This window comes from Somniosus microcephalus, unplaced genomic scaffold (assembly GCF_052327205.1).
Source record: "Somniosus microcephalus isolate GS21.2 unplaced genomic scaffold, FLI_Smic_1.0 unresolved_chr8, whole genome shotgun sequence".
Lineage (NCBI taxonomy): Eukaryota > Metazoa > Chordata > Chondrichthyes > Squaliformes > Somniosidae > Somniosus > Somniosus microcephalus.
The window spans coordinates 1992203-2013236 of NW_028225186.1; the positions used below are offsets into that span (position 1 = coordinate 1992203).

Here is a 21034-nt window from a genome sequence, read left to right on the forward strand (position 1 = left end):
ACCTCCACAGCACTCGGCCAATCCAGCCAAGCAGTCCTCACCCGAGCCACAGGGTACACAGGACCTCGCTGGGTGCCTTATCCGCCGAGAGTTGTTGAGTTCGGGCCTTCTGGAGTTAGATGGCCGTCCTGAAAGTTGTTGGTCATGGAAAGAGCCCAACCTGAGACTACACAAGGTAGCATCGAACAGTGGACAGGTGATGGAAGCCTTCCCTGCAGAGGACCGTGCCAAGGATCTGAAGGATTTGCACCTTGGAGTGGATCCTCCCCCCCTTCAACGGAGCCTGGGGCTCTCCTGGAACCTGGAAACAGACAGCGTCACATTCCTGGTGTCCCGTGAAGAAAGGCCATTCACACGGAGAGACATCCTGTCCACAGTCAACAGTTTGTACGACCCTTTGGGGTTCGTAGCTCCCATAACAATGCAAGGAAAAGCATTTGTACGGGAACTCTCATCGGATCAGAGTGAGTGGGATGCTCCACTCCTCCCTGAAAAAGAAGCAAAATGGAACCTACAGTTGATCAGAGACAAGATTGACATCGATGTGGGCGCCGTCAAGTTCTTCACGGACAGCAAGATTGTACTTGGTTACATCCACAACTCCACAAGAAGGTTTTACGTGTATGTTTCCAACTGGGTGACTCGTATCAGACGATCCACTCACCCTGACCAGTGGTGCTATGTCCCCACGGACCTGAACCCTGCAGACCATGCTACCAGGTCTATACCAGCAGCACACCTACAGCAAAGCAGTTGGTTCTCGGGCCCCTCTTTCCTGTCTAATGTCAACACAGAGGAGATTCCTGAGTCCAATCCCTTCACCCTTGTGGAGCCTGAAGCTGATACCGAGATTCGGCCTGAAGTTACGACCCTGGTCACCAAAGCCTCAGAATCTCAGTTGGGCTCACAAAGCTTCGAGCGATTCTCAAGCTGGAGAACACTCTGCCGAACCACAGCCCGACTCATTCATGTAGCAGCATCCTTCAAGGGGAATTCGGACAACATAGAACGCAAAGGATGGAAATGTTCTAAAGAAGTATCCAGCACAAGTGAGCCATCACAAGCCAAAGGTGTGATCATTCGCTCTGTCCAGCATGATGTCTTCAAGGAGGAATTCAAATGTCTTGAAGAGGGACAGACATTCCCCAAGCAAAGAGGAGAGTATTTGTCCACCCTACAGAGCCGTAGGAAATGGACAGAAGACAAGCCAAACGTCAAAGTGAGAGACGTTGTCTTGCTGAAAGACAGCCAAGCACGCAGAAATGAATGGCCAGTGGGCCTGGTTGTCAAAACTCTGCCGACCAGGGACAAGAGGGTCCGCAAGGTGGAGGTGAAGATTGTCAAGGAGGGGCCTATCAAAGTGTTTCTGAGGCCAGTCTCAGAGATCCTCCTTTCTGAAGTAACCTAGAGAACGAACTCTGAGTATGTTGCAGCCAAAGGACGTTTTCTTCAGGTTTATTTTGTATCTGTAGTGGTACAATGGAATTGTACCAAGCGGGGAGTGTGCTGCCTCTCCCTCTAACTTAACCTCACTGTATGTATTTAACTTACTTATATATGTATAACCTACCTGTTGGGGCCGTTGCCCCTTTAACTTACCTTTTAGGGCCATTGCCCCTTTAAGACGCGCCTTAGCGTGCTGACGTCACGTCACGTACAACGTAGCGTGCTGACGTCACGGCACGTACGACGTGACGTGCGTGAGGCGGCTGCCGGCCCGACTCGGCCTTCCAGAAAGGCTGCCGGCACAGCCCGGCCTAGCGTCTTTGGCCGCATCTACCAGCCGCCGGGAGCGACGCGATCTTCCGCTCCCGCGGCAAGCATCGGCTCAGCCTGGCCTCCAGCTCCCGCTCCCGACTTCGGCCTCCACGGCCAGAAACGCGACCACGCGCATCACGTGACGCCCCAAGCGCGGACAACGCTACCGAGCGTGATGAGGTCATCACGCTCCCCACAGGACTGCTACGTAGTCCTCGTGGAGCCCTCGCTGGGACACAGACCTACACCACGGTGCTCCTACAGCAGCACAGGCTCTGGGCAGTTGTATTGTCCCCATGCTTGAGTCTTGGAAATTGTTTGTCTGTAAGTATTTTAGAATGCTATGGATGATTAATGTGCACTGTATGTTGTAGAAAATGTTTAGTTGTAACTTTTCTCTGCCTAGCTGATTAACTAGTAGCTGTATTTTCATACACTATGTACAGGGCTAATTTAAAGAGAATGCCTCCCAGTTTACTAAATGTACTGTGTTGCTCAGACGTACCTAAATCTGTGTATACATATCAGTTATGCGCCTGTATACTAATGTGTGCTTCCATTTCTGTGTTGTATTTCAGTTTTACAATTAGAATCGTTCAGTAAAGCGTTACAAGAAAAGTCAAGCCTTGTGATTTTATTGGAAGATATCGAGTTGTTCGCTATCTGTCTAGCTCTGCATAGAATCGCGTTGCGAGGGCAGAACAGTAAAAAGACAACAGCACAGCGGGCTCAAGCGCAGGAAGATACCACTCAGCTACCATGAGTCTACGCTCAGGAAAACAATATACCATAGAGGACGTCGACCAGTCAAGCGAGAAGCATGAGCCTCTCCTAGCAAACGATGCCAAGTCACAGCCCTCTAAATTATCCCCTAGGTCATCTCGGCGGTCCAGCAGACCGTCGTCATCGACAGCTTCTGCAGCCGCCAAAGCACGTGCCAAGGCAAAAGCTGCCCAGGCTCAATTGTCCTTCGCTGAAAAAGAAGCTGACCTTATGAAGCAGAGAGCCGACCTCGAAGCTAGTATGATGAAGCAGAAAGCTGACCTTATGAAGCAGAGAGCCGACCTCGACGCTAGTGTGATGAAGCAGAGAGCTGACCTCGACGCTAGTGTGATGAAGCAGACAGCACAGTCCTCTAAAGTATCCACTAGATCATCTCGGCAGTCCAGCAGACCGTCGTCATCGACAGCTTCTGCAGCCGCCAAAGCACGTGCCAAGGCAAAAGCTGCCCAGGCTCAATTGGCCCTTGCTGAAAAAGAAGCTAGGGTTATGAAGCAGCGAGCTGACCTCGCTGCCAGTCTCCACATTCTCCAAAGCCAGAGAGCTGCCGCTGCCGCTAAAGCTAAAGCCGCAGCTTATGAAGAAGGTGAGGAGAACGAAGGCGGGGAGCCCAGCCAGGAAACATATGTTCTGGGACAGCCCCTCAGTCCAGTGCAACGTACAAGTGAGTGTGTCCAACAACACTCCAAATTGTTCTCCAAGGAAACATCCAACTATCTCAACGCAGAACCAGCTACTCAACACAGTAGCAAACAGCCTGTTTTTGGAGACACTGAGCTTAAAGGAGAAGAAACAAGCAAGACTTACCTACAGAGACCTCCACAGCACTCGGCCAATCCAGCCAAGCAGTCCTCACCCGAGCCACAGGGTACACAGGACCTCGCTGGGTGCCTTATCCGCCGAGAGTTGTTGAGTTCGGGCCTTCTGGAGTTAGATGGCCGTCCTGAAAGTTGTTGGTCATGGAAAGAGCCCAACCTGAGACTACACAAGGTAGCATCGAACAGTGGACAGGTGATGGAAGCCTTCCCTGCAGAGGACCGTGCTAAGGATCTGAAGGATTTGCACCTTGGAGTGGATCCTCCCCCCCTTCAACGGAGCCTGGGGCTCTCCTGGAACCTGGAAACAGACAGCGTCACATTCCTGGTGTCCCGTGAATAAAGGCCATTCACACGGAGAGACATCCTGTCCACAGTCAACAGTTTGTACGACCCTTTGGGGTTCGTAGCTCCCATAACAATGCAAGGAAAAGCATTTGTACGGGAACTCTCATCGGATCAGAGTGAGTGGGATGCTCCACTCCTCCCTGAAAAAGAAGCAAAATGGAACCTACAGTTGATCAGAGACAAGATTGACATCGATGTGGGCGCCGTCAAGTTCTTCACGGACAGCAAGATTGTACTTGGTTACATCCACAACTCCACAAGAAGGTTTTACGTGTATGTTTCCAACTGGGTGACTCGTATCAGACGATCCACTCACCCTGACCAGTGGTGCTATGTCCCCACGGACCTGAACCCTGCAGACCATGCTACCAGGTCTATACCAGCAGCACACCTACAGCAAAGCAGTTGGTTCTCGGGCCCCTCTTTCCTGTCTAATGTCAACACAGAGGAGACTCCTGAGTCCAATCCCTTCACCCTTGTGGAGCCTGAAGCTGATACCGAGATTCGGCCTGAAGTTACGACCCTGGTCACCAAAGCCTCAGAATCTCAGTTGGGCTCACAAAGCTTCGAGCGATTCTCAAGCTGGAGAACACTCTGCCGAACCACAGCCCGACTCATTCATGTAGCAGCATCCTTCAAGGGGAATTCGGACAACATAGAACGCAAAGGATGGAAATGTTCTAAAGAAGTATCCAGCACAAGTGAGCCATCACAAGCCAAAGGTGTGATCATTCGCTCTGTCCAGCATGATGTCTTCAAGGAGGAATTCAAATGTCTTGAAGAGGGACAGACATTCCCCAAGCAAAGAGGAGAGTATTTGTCCACCCTACAGAGCCATAGGAAATGGACAGAAGACAAGCCAAACGTCAAAGTGAGAGACGTTGTCTTGCTGAAAGACAGCCAAGCACGCAGAAATGAATGGCCAGTGGGCCTGGTTGTCAAAACTCTGCCGACCAGGGACAAGAGGGTCCGCAAGGTGGAGGTGAAGATTGTCAAGGAGGGGCCTATCAAAGTGTTTCTGAGGCCAGTCTCAGAGATCCTCCTTTCTGAAGTAACCTAGAGAACGAACTCTGAGTATGTTGCAGCCAAAGGACGTTTTCTTCAGGTTTATTTTGTATCTGTAGTGGTACAATGGAATTGTACCAAGCGGGGAGTGTGCTGCCTCTCCCTCTAACTTAACCTCACTGTATGTATTTAACTTACTTATATATGTATAACCTACCTGTTGGGGCCGTTGCCCCTTTAACTTACCTTTTAGGGCCATTGCCCCTTTAAGACGCGCCTTAGCGTGCTGACGTCACGTCACGTACAACGTAGCGTGCTGACGTCACGGCACGTACGACGTGACGTGCGTGAGGCGGCTGCCGGCCCGACTCGGCCTTCCAGAAAGGCTGCCGGCACAGCCCGGCCTAGCGTCTTTGGCCGCATCTACCAGCCGCCGGGAGCGACGCGATCTTCCGCTCCCGCGGCAAGCATCGGCTCAGCCTGGCCTCCAGCTCCCGCTCCCGACTTCGGCCTCCACGGCCAGAAACGCGACCACGCGCATCACGTGACGCCCCAAGCGCGGACAACGCTACCGAGCGTGATGAGGTCATCACGCTCCCCACAGGACTGCTACGTAGTCCTCGTGGAGCCCTCGCTGGGACACAGACCTACACCACGGTGCTCCTACAGCAGCACAGGCTCTGGGCAGTTGTATTGTCCCCATGCTTGAGTCTTGGAAATTGTTTGTCTGTAAGTATTTTAGAATGCTATGGATGATTAATGTGCACTGTATGTTGTAGAAAATGTTTAGTTGTAACTTTTCTCTGCCTAGCTGATTAACTAGTAGCTGTATTTTCATACACTATGTACAGGGCTAATTTAAAGAGAATGCCTCACAGTTTACTAAATGTACTGTGTTGCTCAGACGTACCTAAATCTGTGTATACATATCAGTTATGCGCCTGTATACTAATGTGTGCTTCCATTTCTGTGTTGTATTTCAGTTTTACAATTAGAATCGTTCAGTAAAGCGTTACAAGAAAAGTCAAGCCTTGTGATTTTATTGGAAGATATCGAGTTGTTCGCTATCTGTCTAGCTCTGCATAGAATCGCGTTGCGAGGGCAGAACAGTAAAAAGACAACAGCACAGCGGGCTCAAGCGCAGGAAGATACCACTCAGCTACCATGAGTCTACGCTCAGGAAAACAATATACCCTAGAGGACGTCGACCAGTCAAGCGAGAAGCATGAGCCTCTCCTAGCAAACGATGCCAAGTCACAGCCCTCTAAAGTATCCCCTAGGTCATCTCGGCGGTCCAGCAGACCGTCGTCATCGACAGCTTCTGCAGCCGCCAAAGCACGTGCCAAGGCAAAAGCTGCCCAGGCTCAATTGTCCTTCGCTGAAAAAGAAGCTGTCCTTATGAAGCAGAGAGCCGACCTCGAAGCTAGTATGATGAAGCAGAAAGCTGACCTTATGAAGCAGAGAGCCGACCTCGACGCTAGTGTGATGAAGCAGAGAGCTGACCTCGACGCTAGTGTGATGAAGCAGACAGCACAGTCCTCTAAAGTATCCACTAGATCATCTCGGCAGTCCAGCAGACCGTCGTCATCGACAGCTTCTGCAGCCGCCAAAGCACGTGCCAAGGCAAAAGCTGCCCAGGCTCAATTGGCCCTTGCTGAAAAAGAAGCTAGGGTTATGAAGCAGAGAGCTGACCTCGCTGCCAGTCTCCACATTCTCCAAAGCCAGAGAGCTGCCGCTGCCGCTAAAGCTAAAGCCGCAGCTTATGAAGAAGGTGAGGAGAACGAAGGCGGGGAGCCCAGCCAGGAAACATATGTTCTGGGACAGCCCCTCAGTCCAGTGCAACGCACAAGTGAGTGTGTCCAACAACACTCCAAATTGTTCTCCAAGGAAACATCCAACTATCTCAACGCAGAACCAGCTACTCAACACAGTAGCAAACAGCCTGTTTTTGGAGACACTGAGCTTAAAGGAGAAGAAACAAGCAAGACTTACCTACAGAGACCTCCACAGCACTCGGCCAATCCAGCCAAGCAGTCCTCACCCGAGCCACAGGGTACACAGGACCTCGCTGGGTGCCTTATCCGCCGAGAGTTGTTGAGTTCGGGCCTTCTGGAGTTAGATGGCCGTCCTGAAAGTTGTTGGTCATGGAAAGAGCCCAACCTGAGACTACACAAGGTAGCATCGAACAGTGGACAGGTGATGGAAGCCTTCCCTGCAGAGGACCGTGCCAAGGATCTGAAGGATTTGCACCTTGGAGTGGATCCTCCCCCCCTTCAACGGAGCCTGGGGCTCTCCTGGAACCTGGAAACAGACAGCGTCACATTCCTGGTGTCCCGTGAAGAAAGGCCATTCACACGGAGAGACATCCTGTCCACAGTCAACAGTTTGTACGACCCTTTGGGGTTCGTAGCTCCCATAACAATGCAAGGAAAAGCATTTGTACGGGAACTCTCATCGGATCAGAGTGAGTGGGATGCTCCACTCCTCCCTGAAAAAGAAGCAAAATGGAACCTACAGTTGATCAGAGACAAGATTGACATCGATGTGGGCGCCGTCAAGTTCTTCACGGACAGCAAGATTGTACTTGGTTACATCCACAACTCCACAAGAAGGTTTTACGTGTATGTTTCCAACTGGGTGACTCGTATCAGACGATCCACTCACCCTGACCAGTGGTGCTATGTCCCCACGGACCTGAACCCTGCAGACCATGCTACCAGGTCTATACCAGCAGCACACCTACAGCAAAGCAGTTGGTTCTCGGGCCCCTCTTTCCTGTCTAATGTCAACACAGAGGAGACTCCTGAGTCCAATCCCTTCACCCTTGTGGAGCCTGAAGCTGATACCGAGATTCGGCCTGAAGTTACGACCCTGGTCACCAAAGCCTCAGAATCTCAGTTGGGCTCACAAAGCTTCGAGCGATTCTCAAGCTGGAGAACACTCTGCCGAACCACAGCCCGACTCATTCATGTAGCAGCATCCTTCAAGGGGAATTCGGACAACATAGAACGCAAAGGATGGAAATGTTCTAAAGAAGTATCCAGCACAAGTGAGCCATCACAAGCCAAAGGTGTGATCATTCGCTCTGTCCAGCATGATGTCTTCAAGGAGGAATTCAAATGTCTTGAAGAGGGACAGACATTCCCCAAGCAAAGAGGAGAGTATTTGTCCACCCTACAGAGCCGTAGGAAATGGACAGAAGACAAGCCAAACGTCAAAGTGAGAGACGTTGTCTTGCTGAAAGACAGCTAAGCACGCAGAAATGAATGGCCAGTGGGCCTGGTTGTCAAAACTCTGCCGACCAGGGACAAGAGGGTCCGCAAGGTGGAGGTGAAGATTGTCAAGGAGGGGCCTATCAAAGTGTTTCTGAGGCCAGTCTCAGAGATCCTCCTTTCTGAAGTAACCTAGAGAACGAACTCTGAGTATGTTGCAGCCAAAGGACGTTTTCTTCAGGTTTATTTTGTATCTGTAGTGGTACAATGGAATTGTACCAAGCGGGGAGTGTGCTGCCTCTCCCTCTAACTTAACCTCACTGTATGTATTTAACTTACTTATATATGTATAACCTACCTGTTGGGGCCGTTGCCCCTTTAACTTACCTTTTAGGGCCATTGCCCCTTTAAGACGCGCCTTAGCGTGCTGACGTCACGTCACGTACAACGTAGCGTGCTGACGTCACGGCACGTACGACGTGACGTGCGTGAGGCGGCTGCCGGCCCGACTCGGCCTTCCAGAAAGGCTGCCGGCACAGCCCGGCCTAGCGTCTTTGGCCGCATCTACCAGCCGCCGGGAGCGACGCGATCTTCCGCTCCCGCGGCAAGCATCGGCTCAGCCTGGCCTCCAGCTCCCGCTCCCGACTTCGGCCTCCACGGCCAGAAACGCGACCACGCGCATCACGTGACGCCCCAAGCGCGGACAACGCTACCGAGCGTGATGAGGTCATCACGCTCCCCACAGGACTGCTACGTAGTCCTCGTGGAGCCCTCGCTGGGACACAGACCTACACCACGGTGCTCCTACAGCAGCACAGGCTCTGGGCAGTTGTATTGTCCCCATGCTTGAGTCTTGGAAATTGTTTGTCTGTAAGTATTTTAGAATGCTATGGATGATTAATGTGCACTGTATGTTGTAGAAAATGTTTAGTTGTAACTTTTCTCTGCCTAGCTGATTAACTAGTAGCTGTATTTTCATACACTATGTACAGGGCTAATTTAAAGAGAATGCCTCCCAGTTTACTAAATGTACTGTGTTGCTCAGACGTACCTAAATCTGTGTATACATATCAGTTATGCGCCTGTATACTAATGTGTGCTTCCATTTCTGTGTTGTATTTCAGTTTTACAATTAGAATCGTTCAGTAAAGCGTTACAAGAAAAGTCAAGCCTTGTGATTTTATTGGAAGATATCGAGTTGTTCGCTATCTGTCTAGCTCTGCATAGAATCGCGTTGCGAGGGCAGAACAGTAAAAAGACAACAGCACAGCGGGCTCAAGCGCAGGAAGATACCACTCAGCTACCATGAGTCTACGCTCAGGAAAACAATATACCCTAGAGGACGTCGACCAGTCAAGCGAGAAGCATGAGCCTCTCCTAGCAAACGATGCCAAGTCACAGCCCTCTAAAGTATCCCCTAGGTCATCTCGGCGGTCCAGCAGACCGTCGTCATCGACAGCTTCTGCAGCCGCCAAAGCACGTGCCAAGGCAAAAGCTGCCCAGGCTCAATTGTCCTTCGCTGAAAAAGAAGCTGTCCTTATGAAGCAGAGAGCCGACCTCGAAGCTAGTATGATGAAGCAGAAAGCTGACCTTATGAAGCAGAGAGCCGACCTCGACGCTAGTGTGATGAAGCAGAGAGCTGACCTCGACGCTAGTGTGATGAAGCAGACAGCACAGTCCTCTAAAGTATCCACTAGATCATCTCGGCAGTCCAGCAGACCGTCGTCATCGACAGCTTCTGCAGCCGCCAAAGCACGTGCCAAGGCAAAAGCTGCCCAGGCTCAATTGGCCCTTGCTGAAAAAGAAGCTAGGGTTATGAAGCAGAGAGCTGACCTCGCTGCCAGTCTCCACATTCTCCAAAGCCAGAGAGCTGCCGCTGCCGCTAAAGCTAAAGCCGCAGCTTATGAAGAAGGTGAGGAGAACGAAGGCGGGGAGCCCAGCCAGGAAACATATGTTCTGGGACAGCCCCTCAGTCCAGTGCAACGTACAAGTGAGTGTGTCCAACAACACTCCAAATTGTTCTCCAAGGAAACATCCAACTATCTCAACGCAGAACCAGCTACTCAACACAGTAGCAAACAGCCTGTTTTTGGAGACACTGAGCTTAAAGGAGAAGAAACAAGCAAGACTTACCTACAGAGACCTCCACAGCACTCGGCCAATCCAGCCAAGCAGTCCTCACCCGAGCCACAGGGTACACAGGACCTCGCTGGGTGCCTTATCCGCCGAGAGTTGTTGAGTTCGGGCCTTCTGGAGTTAGATGGCCGTCCTGAAAGTTGTTGGTCATGGAAAGAGCCCAACCTGAGACTACACAAGGTAGCATCGAACAGTGGACAGGTGATGGAAGCCTTCCCTGCAGAGGACCGTGCCAAGGATCTGAAGGATTTGCACCTTGGAGTGGATCCTCCCCCCCTTCAACGGAGCCTGGGGCTCTCCTGGAACCTGGAAACAGACAGCGTCACATTCCTGGTGTCCCGTGAAGAAAGGCCATTCACACGGAGAGACATCCTGTCCACAGTCAACAGTTTGTACGACCCTTTGGGGTTCGTAGCTCCCATAACAATGCAAGGAAAAGCATTCGTACGGGAACTCTCATCGGATCAGAGTGAGTGGGATGCTCCACTCCTCCCTGAAAAAGAAGCAAAATGGAACCTACAGTTGATCAGAGACAAGATTGACATCGATGTGGGCGCCGTCAAGTTCTTCACGGACAGCAAGATTGTACTTGGTTACATCCACAACTCCACAAGAAGGTTTTACGTGTATGTTTCCAACTGGGTGACTCGTATCAGACGATCCACTCACCCTGACCAGTGGTGCTATGTCCCCACGGACCTGAACCCTGCAGACCATGCTACCAGGTCTATACCAGCAGCACACCTACAGCAAAGCAGTTGGTTCTCGGGCCCCTCTTTCCTGTCTAATGTCAACACAGAGGAGACTCCTGAGTCCAATCCCTTCACCCTTGTGGAGCCTGAAGCTGATACCGAGATTCGGCCTGAAGTTACGACCCTGGTCACCAAAGCCTCAGAATCTCAGTTGGGCTCACAAAGCTTCGAGCGATTCTCAAGCTGGAGAACACTCTGCCGAACCACAGCCCGACTCATTCATGTAGCAGCATCCTTCAAGGGGAATTCGGACAACATAGAACGCAAAGGATGGAAATGTTCTAAAGAAGTATCCAGCACAAGTGAGCCATCACAAGCCAAAGGTGTGATCATTCGCTCTGTCCAGCATGATGTCTTCAAGGAGGAATTCAAATGTCTTGAAGAGGGACAGACATTCCCCAAGCAAAGAGGAGAGTATTTGTCCACCCTACAGAGCCATAGGAAATGGACAGAAGACAAGCCAAACGTCAAAGTGAGAGACGTTGTCTTGCTGAAAGACAGCCAAGCACGCAGAAATGAATGGCCAGTGGGCCTGGTTGTCAAAACTCTGCCGACCAGGGACAAGAGGGTCCGCAAGGTGGAGGTGAAGATTGTCAAGGAGGGGCCTATCAAAGTGTTTCTGAGGCCAGTCTCAGAGATCCTCCTTTCTGAAGTAACCTAGAGAACGAACTCTGAGTATGTTGCAGCCAAAGGACGTTTTCTTCAGGTTTATTTTGTATCTGTAGTGGTACAATGGAATTGTACCAAGCGGGGAGTGTGCTGCCTCTCCCTCTAACTTAACCTCACTGTATGTATTTAACTTACTTATATATGTATAACCTACCTGTTGGGGCCGTTGCCCCTTTAACTTACCTTTTAGGGCCATTGCCCCTTTAAGACGCGCCTTAGCGTGCTGACGTCACGTCACGTACAACGTAGCGTGCTGACGTCACGGCACGTACGACGTGACGTGCGTGAGGCGGCTGCCGGCCCGACTCGGCCTTCCAGAAAGGCTGCCGGCACAGCCCGGCCTAGCGTCTTTGGCCGCATCTACCATCCGCCGGGAGCGACGCGATCTTCCGCTCCCGCGGCAAGCATCGGCTCAGCCTGGCCTCCAGCTCCCGCTCCCGACTTCGGCCTCCACGGCCAGAAACGCGACCACGCGCATCACGTGACGCCCCAAGCGCGGACAACGCTACCGAGCGTGATGAGGTCATCACGCTCCCCACAGGACTGCTACGTAGTCCTCGTGGAGCCCTCGCTGGGACACAGACCTACACCACGGTGCTCCTACAGCAGCACAGGCTCTGGGCAGTTGTATTGTCCCCATGCTTGAGTCTTGGAAATTGTTTGTCTGTAAGTATTTTAGAATGCTATGGATGATTAATGTGCACTGTATGTTGTAGAAAATGTTTAGTTGTAACTTTTCTCTGCCTAGCTGATTAACTAGTAGCTGTATTTTCATACACTATGTACAGGGCTAATTTAAAGAGAATGCCTCCCAGTTTACTAAATGTACTGTGTTGCTCAGACGTACCTAAATCTGTGTATACATATCAGTTATGCGCCTGTATACTAATGTGTGCTTCCATTTCTGTGTTGTATTTCAGTTTTACAATTAGAATCGTTCAGTAAAGCGTTACAAGAAAAGTCAAGCCTTGTGATTTTATTGGAAGATATCGAGTTGTTCGCTATCTGTCTAGCTCTGCATAGAATCGCGTTGCGAGGGCAGAACAGTAAAAAGACAACAGCACAGCGGGCTCAAGCGCAGGAAGATACCACTCAGCTACCATGAGTCTACGCTCAGGAAAACAATATACCCTAGAGGACGTCGACCAGTCAAGCGAGAAGCATGAGCCTCTCCTAGCAAACGATGCCAAGTCACAGCCCTCTAAAGTATCCCCTAGGTCATCTCGGCGGTCCAGCAGACCGTCGTCATCGACAGCTTCTGCAGCCGCCAAAGCACGTGCCAAGGCAAAAGCTGCCCAGGCTCAATTGTCCTTCGCTGAAAAAGAAGCTGTCCTTATGAAGCAGAGAGCCGACCTCGAAGCTAGTATGATGAAGCAGAAAGCTGACCTTATGAAGCAGAGAGCCGACCTCGACGCTAGTGTGATGAAGCAGAGAGCTGACCTCGACGCTAGTGTGATGAAGCAGACAGCACAGTCCTCTAAAGTATCCACTAGATCATCTCGGCAGTCCAGCAGACCGTCGTCATCGACAGCTTCTGCAGCCGCCAAAGCACGTGCCAAGGCAAAAGCTGCCCAGGCTCAATTGGCCCTTGCTGAAAAAGAAGCTAGGGTTATGAAGCAGAGAGCTGACCTCGCTGCCAGTCTCCACATTCTCCAAAGCCAGAGAGCTGCCGCTGCCGCTAAAGCTAAAGCCGCAGCTTATGAAGAAGGTGAGGAGAACGAAGGCGGGGAGCCCAGCCAGGAAACATATGTTCTGGGACAGCCCCTCAGTCCAGTGCAACGTACAAGTGAGTGTGTCCAACAACACTCCAAATTGTTCTCCAAGGAAACATCCAACTATCTCAACGCAGAACCAGCTACTCAACACAGTAGCAAACAGCCTGTTTTTGGAGACACTGAGCTTAAAGGAGAAGAAACAAGCAAGACTTACCTACAGAGACCTCCACAGCACTCGGCCAATCCAGCCAAGCAGTCCTCACCCGAGCCGCAGGGTACACAGGACCTCGCTGGGTGCCTTATCCGCCGAGAGTTGTTGAGTTCGGGCCTTCTGGAGTTAGATGGCCGTCCTGAAAGTTGTTGGTCATGGAAAGAGCCCAACCTGAGACTACACAAGGTAGCATCGAACAGTGGACAGGTGATGGAAGCCTTCCCTGCAGAGGACCGTGCCAAGGATCTGAAGGATTTGCACCTTGGAGTGGATCCTCCCCCCCTTCAACGGAGCCTGGGGCTCTCCTGGAACCTGGAAACAGACAGCGTCACATTCCTGGTGTCCCGTGAAGAAAGGCCATTCACACGGAGAGACATCCTGTCCACAGTCAACAGTTTGTACGACCCTTTGGGGTTCGTAGCTCCCATAACAATGCAAGGAAAAGCATTTGTACGGGAACTCTCATCGGATCAGAGTGAGTGGGATGCTCCACTCCTCCCTGAAAAAGAAGCAAAATGGAACCTACAGTTGATCAGAGACAAGATTGACATCGATGTGGGCGCCGTCAAGTTCTTCACGGACAGCAAGATTGTACTTGGTTACATCCACAACTCCACAAGAAGGTTTTACGTGTATGTTTCCAACTGGGTGACTCGTATCAGACGATCCACTCACCCTGACCAGTGGTGCTATGTCCCCACGGACCTGAACCCTGCAGACCATGCTACCAGGTCTATACCAGCAGCACACCTACAGCAAAGCAGTTGGTTCTCGGGCCCCTCTTTCCTGTCTAATGTCAACACAGAGGAGATTCCTGAGTCCAATCCCTTCACCCTTGTGGAGCCTGAAGCTGATACCGAGATTCGGCCTGAAGTTACGACCCTGGTCACCAAAGCCTCAGAATCTCAGTTGGGCTCACAAAGCTTCGAGCGATTCTCAAGCTGGAGAACACTCTGCCGAACCACAGCCCGACTCATTCATGTAGCAGCATCCTTCAAGGGGAATTCGGACAACATAGAACGCAAAGGATGGAAATGTTCTAAAGAAGTATCCAGCACAAGTGAGCCATCACAAGCCAAAGGTGTGATCATTCGCTCTGTCCAGCATGATGTCTTCAAGGAGGAATTCAAATGTCTTGAAGAGGGACAGACATTCCCCAAGCAAAGAGGAGAGTATTTGTCCACCCTACAGAGCCGTAGGAAATGGACAGAAGACAAGCCAAACGTCAAAGTGAGAGACGTTGTCTTGCTGAAAGACAGCCAAGCACGCAGAAATGAATGGCCAGTGGGCCTGGTTGTCAAAACTCTGCCGACCAGGGACAAGAGGGTCCGCAAGGTGGAGGTGAAGATTGTCAAGGAGGGGCCTATCAAAGTGTTTCTGAGGCCAGTCTCAGAGATCCTCCTTTCTGAAGTAACCTAGAGAACGAACTCTGAGTATGTTGCAGCCAAAGGACGTTTTCTTCAGGTTTATTTTGTATCTGTAGTGGTACAATGGAATTGTACCAAGCGGGGAGTGTGCTGCCTCTCCCTCTAACTTAACCTCACTGTATGTATTTAACTTACTTATATATGTATAACCTACCTGTTGGGGCCGTTGCCCCTTTAACTTACCTTTTAGGGCCATTGCCCCTTTAAGACGCGCCTTAGCGTGCTGACGTCACGTCACGTACAACGTAGCGTGCTGACGTCACGGCACGTACGACGTGACGTGCGTGAGGCGGCTGCCGGCCCGACTCGGCCTTCCAGAAAGGCTGCCGGCACAGCCCGGCCTAGCGTCTTTGGCCGCATCTACCAGCCGCCGGGAGCGACGCGATCTTCCGCTCCCGCGGCAAGCATCGGCTCAGCCTGGCCTCCAGCTCCCGCTCCCGACTTCGGCCTCCACGGCCAGAAACGCGACCACGCGCATCACGTGACGCCCCAAGCGCGGACAACGCTACCGAGCGTGATGAGGTCATCACGCTCCCCACAGGACTGCTACGTAGTCCTCGTGGAGCCCTCGCTGGGACACAGACCTACACCACGGTGCTCCTACAGCAGCACAGGCTCTGGGCAGTTGTATTGTCCCCATGCTTGAGTCTTGGAAATTGTTTGTCTGTAAGTATTTTAGAATGCTATGGATGATTAATGTGCACTGTATGTTGTAGAAAATGTTTAGTTGTAACTTTTCTCTGCCTAGCTGATTAATTGGTAGCTGTATTTTCATACACTATGTACAGGGCTAATTTAAAGAGAATGCCTCCCAGTTTACTAAATGTACTGTGTTGCTCAGACGTACCTAAATCTGTGTATACATATCAGTTATGCGCCTGTATACTAATGTGTGCTTCCATTTCTGTGTTGTATTTCAGTTTTACAATTAGAATCGTTCAGTAAAGCGTTACAAGAAAAGTCAAGCCTTGTGATTTTATTGGAAGATATCGAGTTGTTCGCTATCTGTCTAGCTCTGCATAGAATCGCGTTGCGAGGGCAGAACAGTAAAAAGACAACAGCACAGCGGGCTCAAGCGCAGGAAGATACCACTCAGCTACCATGAGTCTACGCTCAGGAAAACAATATACCATAGAGGACGTCGACCAGTCAAGCGAGAAGCATGAGCCTCTCCTAGCAAACGATGCCAAGTCACAGCCCTCTAAATTATCCCCTAGGTCATCTCGGCGGTCCAGCAGACCGTCGTCATCGACAGCTTCTGCAGCCGCCAAAGCACGTGCCAAGGCAAAAGCTGCCCAGGCTCAATTGTCCTTCGCTGAAAAAGAAGCTGACCTTATGAAGCAGAGAGCCGACCTCGAAGCTAGTATGATGAAGCAGAAAGCTGACCTTATGAAGCAGAGAGCCGACCTCGACGCTAGTGTGATGAAGCAGAGAGCTGACCTCGACGCTAGTGTGATGAAGCAGACAGCACAGTCCTCTAAAGTATCCACTAGATCATCTCGGCAGTCCAGCAGACCGTCGTCATCGACAGCTTCTGCAGCCGCCAAAGCACGTGCCAAGGCAAAAGCTGCCCAGGCTCAATTGGCCCTTGCTGAAAAAGAAGCTAGGGTTATGAAGCAGCGAGCTGACCTCGCTGCCAGTCTCCACATTCTCCAAAGCCAGAGAGCTGCCGCTGCCGCTAAAGCTAAAGCCGCAGCTTATGAAGAAGGTGAGGAGAACGAAGGCGGGGAGCCCAGCCAGGAAACATATGTTCTGGGACAGCCCCTCAGTCCAGTGCAACGTACAAGTGAGTGTGTCCAACAACACTCCAAATTGTTCTCCAAGGAAACATCCAACTATCTCAACGCAGAACCAGCTACTCAACACAGTAGCAAACAGCCTGTTTTTGGAGACACTGAGCTTAAAGGAGAAGAAACAAGCAAGACTTACCTACAGAGACCTCCACAGCACTCGGCCAATCCAGCCAAGCAGTCCTCACCCGAGCCACAGGGTACACAGGACCTCGCTGGGTGCCTTATCCGCCGAGAGTTGTTGAGTTCGGGCCTTCTGGAGTTAGATGGCCGTCCTGAAAGTTGTTGGTCATGGAAAGAGCCCAACCTGAGACTACACAAGGTAGCATCGAACAGTGGACAGGTGATGGAAGCCTTCCCTGCAGAGGACCGTGCTAAGGATCTGAAGGATTTGCACCTTGGAGTGGATCCTCCCCCCCTTCAACGGAGCCTGGGGCTCTCCTGGAACCTGGAAACAGACAGCGTCACATTCCTGGTGTCCCGTGAATAAAGGCCATTCACACGGAGAGACATCCTGTCCACAGTCAACAGTTTGTACGACCCTTTGGGGTTCGTAGCTCCCATAACAATGCAAGGAAAAGCATTTGTACGGGAACTCTCATCGGATCAGAGTGAGTGGGATGCTCCACTCCTCCCTGAAAAAGAAGCAAAATGGAACCTACAGTTGATCAGAGACAAGATTGACATCGATGTGGGCGCCGTCAAGTTCTTCACGGACAGCAAGATTGTACTTGGTTACATCCACAACTCCACAAGAAGGTTTTACGTGTATGTTTCCAACTGGGTGACTCGTATCAGACGATCCACTCACCCTGACCAGTGGTGCTATGTCCCCACGGACCTGAACCCTGCAGACCATGCTACCAGGTCTATACCAGCAGCACACCTACAGCAAAGCAGTTGGTTCTCGGGCCCCTCTTTCCTGTCTAATGTCAACACAGAGGAGACTCCTGAGTCCAATCCCTTCACCCTTGTGGAGCCTGAAGCTGATACCGAGATTCGGCCTGAAGTTACGACCCTGGTCACCAAAGCCTCAGAATCTCAGTTGGGCTCACAAAGCTTCGAGCGATTCTCAAGCTGGAGAACACTCTGCCGAACCACAGCCCGACTCATTCATGTAGCAGCATCCTTCAAGGGGAATTCGGACAACATAGAACGCAAAGGATGGAAATGTTCTAAAGAAGTATCCAGCACAAGTGAGCCATCACAAGCCAAAGGTGTGATCATTCGCTCTGTCCAGCATGATGTCTTCAAGGAGGAATTCAAATGTCTTGAAGAGGGACAGACATTCCCCAAGCAAAGAGGAGAGTATTTGTCCACCCTACAGAGCCATAGGAAATGGACAGAAGACAAGCCAAACGTCAAAGTGAGAGACGTTGTCTTGCTGAAAGACAGCCAAGCACGCAGAAATGAATGGCCAGTGGGCCTGGTTGTCAAAACTCTGCCGACCAGGGACAAGAGGGTCCGCAAGGTGGAGGTGAAGATTGTCAAGGAGGGGCCTATCAAAGTGTTTCTGAGGCCAGTCTCAGAGATCCTCCTTTCTGAAGTAACCTAGAGAACGAACTCTGAGTATGTTGCAGCCAAAGGACGTTTTCTTCAGGTTTATTTTGTATCTGTAGTGGTACAATGGAATTGTACCAAGCGGGGAGTGTGCTGCCTCTCCCTCTAACTTAACCTCACTGTATGTATTTAACTTACTTATATATGTATAACCTACCTGTTGGGGCCGTTGCCCCTTTAACTTACCTTTTAGGGCCATTGCCCCTTTAAGACGCGCCTTAGCGTGCTGACGTCACGTCACGTACAACGTAGCGTGCTGACGTCACGGCACGTACGACGTGACGTGCGTGAGGCGGCTGCCGGCCCGACTCGGCCTTCCAGAAAGGCTGCCGGCACAGCCCGGCCTAGCGTCTTTGGCCGCATCTACCAGCCGCCGGGAGCGACGCGATCTTCCGCTCCCGCGGCAAGCATCGGCTCAGCCTGGCCTCCAGCTCCCGCTCCCGACTTCGGCCTCCACGGCCAGAAACGCGACCACGCGCATCACGTGACGCCCCAAGCGCGGACAACGCTACCGAGCGTGATGAGGTCATCACGCTCCCCACAGGACTGCTACGTAGTCCTCGTGGAGCCCTCGCTGGGACACAGACCTACACCACGGTGCTCCTACAGCAGCACAGGCTCTGGGCAGTTGTATTGTCCCCATGCTTGAGTCTTGGAAATTGTTTGTCTGTAAGTATTTTAGAATGCTATGGATGATTAATGTGCACTGTATGTTGTAGAAAATGTTTAGTTGTAACTTTTCTCTGCCTAGCTGATTAACTAGTAGCTGTATTTTCATACACTATGTACAGGGCTAATTTAAAGAGAATGCCTCACAGTTTACTAAATGTACTGTGTTGCTCAGACGTACCTAAATCTGTGTATACATATCAGTTATGCGCCTGTATACTAATGTGTGCTTCCATTTCTGTGTTGTATTTCAGTTTTACAATTAGAATCGTTCAGTAAAGCGTTACAAGAAAAGTCAAGCCTTGTGATTTTATTGGAAGATATCGAGTTGTTCGCTATCTGTCTAGCTCTGCATAGAATCGCGTTGCGAGGGCAGAACAGTAAAAAGACAACAGCACAGCGGGCTCAAGCGCAGGAAGATACCACTCAGCTACCATGAGTCTACGCTCAGGAAAACAATATACCCTAGAGGACGTCGACCAGTCAAGCGAGAAGCATGAGCCTCTCCTAGCAAACGATGCCAAGTCACAGCCCTCTAAAGTATCCCCTAGGTCATCTCGGCGGTCCAGCAGACCGTCGTCATCGACAGCTTCTGCAGCCGCCAAAGCACGTGCCAAGGCAAAAGCTGCCCAGGCTCAATTGTCCTTCGCTGAAAAAGAAGCTGTCCTTATGAAGCAGAGAGCCGACCTCGAAGCTAGTATGATGAAGCAGAAAGCTGACCTTATGAAGCAGAGAGCCGACCTCGACGCTAGTGTGATGAAGCAGAGAGCTGACCTCGACGCTAGTGTGATGAAGCAGACAGCACAGTCCTCTAAAGTATCCACTAGATCATCTCGGCAGTCCAGCAGACCGTCGTCATCGACAGCTTCTGCAGCCGCCAAAGCACGTGCCAAGGCAAAAGCTGCCCAGGCTCAATTGGCCCTTGCTGAAAAAGAAGCTAGGGTTATGAAGCAGAGAGCTGACCTCGCTGCCAGTCTCCACATTCTCCAAAGCCAGAGAGCTGCCGCTGCCGCTAAAGCTAAAGCCGCAGCTTATGAAGAAGGTGAGGAGAACGAAGGCGGGGAGCCCAGCCAGGAAACATATGTTCTGGGACAGCCCCTCAGTCCAGTGCAACGTACAAGTGAGTGTGTCCAACAACACTCCAAATTGTTCTCCAAGGAAACATCCAACTATCTCAACGCAGAACCAGCTACTCAACACAGTAGCAAACAGCCTGTTTTTGGAGACACTGAGCTTAAAGGAGAAGAAACAAGCAAGACTTACCTACAGAGACCTCCACAGCACTCGGCCAATCCAGCCAAGCAGTCCTCACCCGAGCCACAGGGTACACAGGACCTCGCTGGGTGCCTTATCCGCCGAGAGTTGTTGAGTTCGGGCCTTCTGGAGTTAGATGGCCGTCCTGAAAGTTGTTGGTCATGGAAAGAGCCCAACCTGAGACTACACAAGGTAGCATCGAACAGTGGACAGGTGATGGAAGCCTTCCCTGCAGAGGACCGTGCCAAGGATCTGAAGGATTTGCACCTTGGAGTGGATCCTCCCCCCCTTCAACGGAGCCTGGGGCTCTCCTGGAACCTGGAAACAGACAGCGTCACATTCCTGGTGTCCCGTGAAGAAAGGCCATTCACACGGAGAGACATCCTGTCCACAGTCAACAGTTTGTACGACCCTTTGGGGTTCGTAGCTCCCATAACAATGCAAGGAAAAGCATTTGTACGGGAACTCTCATCGGATCAGAGTGAGTGGGATGCTCCACTCCTCCCTGAAAAAGAAGCAAAATGGAACCTACAGTTGATCAGAGACAAGATTGACATCGATGTGGGCGCCGTCAAGTTCTTCACGGACAGCAAGATTGTACTTGGTTACATCCACAACTCCACAAGAAGGTTTTACGTGTATGTTTCCAACTGGGTGACTCGTATCAGACGATCCACTCACCCTGACCAGTGGTGCTATGTCCCCACGGACCTGAACCCTGCAGACCATGCTACCAGGTCTATACCAGCAGCACACCTACAGCAAAGCAGTTGGTTCTCGGGCCCCTCTTTCCTGTCTAATGTCAACACAGAGGAGACTCCTGAGTCCAATCCCTTCACCCTTGTGGAGCCTGAAGCTGATACCGAGATTCGGCCTGAAGTTACGACCCTGGTCACCAAAGCCTCAGAATCTCAGTTGGGCTCACAAAGCTTC

At 51.3% G+C, this 21034-nt stretch overlaps 3 protein-coding genes across 3 annotated transcripts; all 3 read left to right on the forward strand.

The window, feature by feature from the left end:
- Window positions 1-3774: 3774 nt before the first annotated feature.
- LOC147085239 (uncharacterized) lies at window positions 3775-6103 on the forward strand. The gene is made up of 2 exons (XM_085979134.1): window positions 3775-5435; window positions 5690-6103. Exon 1 carries the CDS (start codon window positions 3775-3777, stop codon window positions 4759-4761), a length of 987 nt encoding a protein of 328 aa, XP_085835260.1. The 3' UTR covers window positions 4762-5435; window positions 5690-6103.
- A 4377-nt stretch (window positions 6104-10480) lies between these two features.
- On the forward strand, window positions 10481-12810 carry LOC147085240 (uncharacterized). Its single transcript, XM_085979136.1, has 2 exons — window positions 10481-12141; window positions 12396-12810. The coding sequence occupies exon 1, from the start codon at window positions 10481-10483 to the stop codon at window positions 11465-11467; it is 987 nt and encodes a 328-aa protein (XP_085835262.1). The 3' UTR covers window positions 11468-12141; window positions 12396-12810.
- Window positions 12811-17186: 4376 nt separating this feature from the next.
- On the forward strand, window positions 17187-19515 carry LOC147085241 (uncharacterized). Its single transcript, XM_085979137.1, has 2 exons — window positions 17187-18847; window positions 19102-19515. Exon 1 carries the CDS (start codon window positions 17187-17189, stop codon window positions 18171-18173), a length of 987 nt encoding a protein of 328 aa, XP_085835263.1. The 3' UTR covers window positions 18174-18847; window positions 19102-19515.
- The last annotated feature ends 1519 nt before the right edge of the window (window positions 19516-21034 follow it).

Bases quoted from the DNA above. Each gene is read 5' to 3' on its own strand.
- LOC147085241 (XM_085979137.1), top strand. From the start codon at position 17,187: ATGCAAGGAAAAGCATTTGTACGGGAACTCTCATCGGATCAGAGTGAG.
- LOC147085239 (XM_085979134.1), top strand. From the start codon at position 3,775: ATGCAAGGAAAAGCATTTGTACGGGAACTCTCATCGGATCAGAGTGAG.
- LOC147085240 (XM_085979136.1), top strand. From the start codon at position 10,481: ATGCAAGGAAAAGCATTCGTACGGGAACTCTCATCGGATCAGAGTGAG.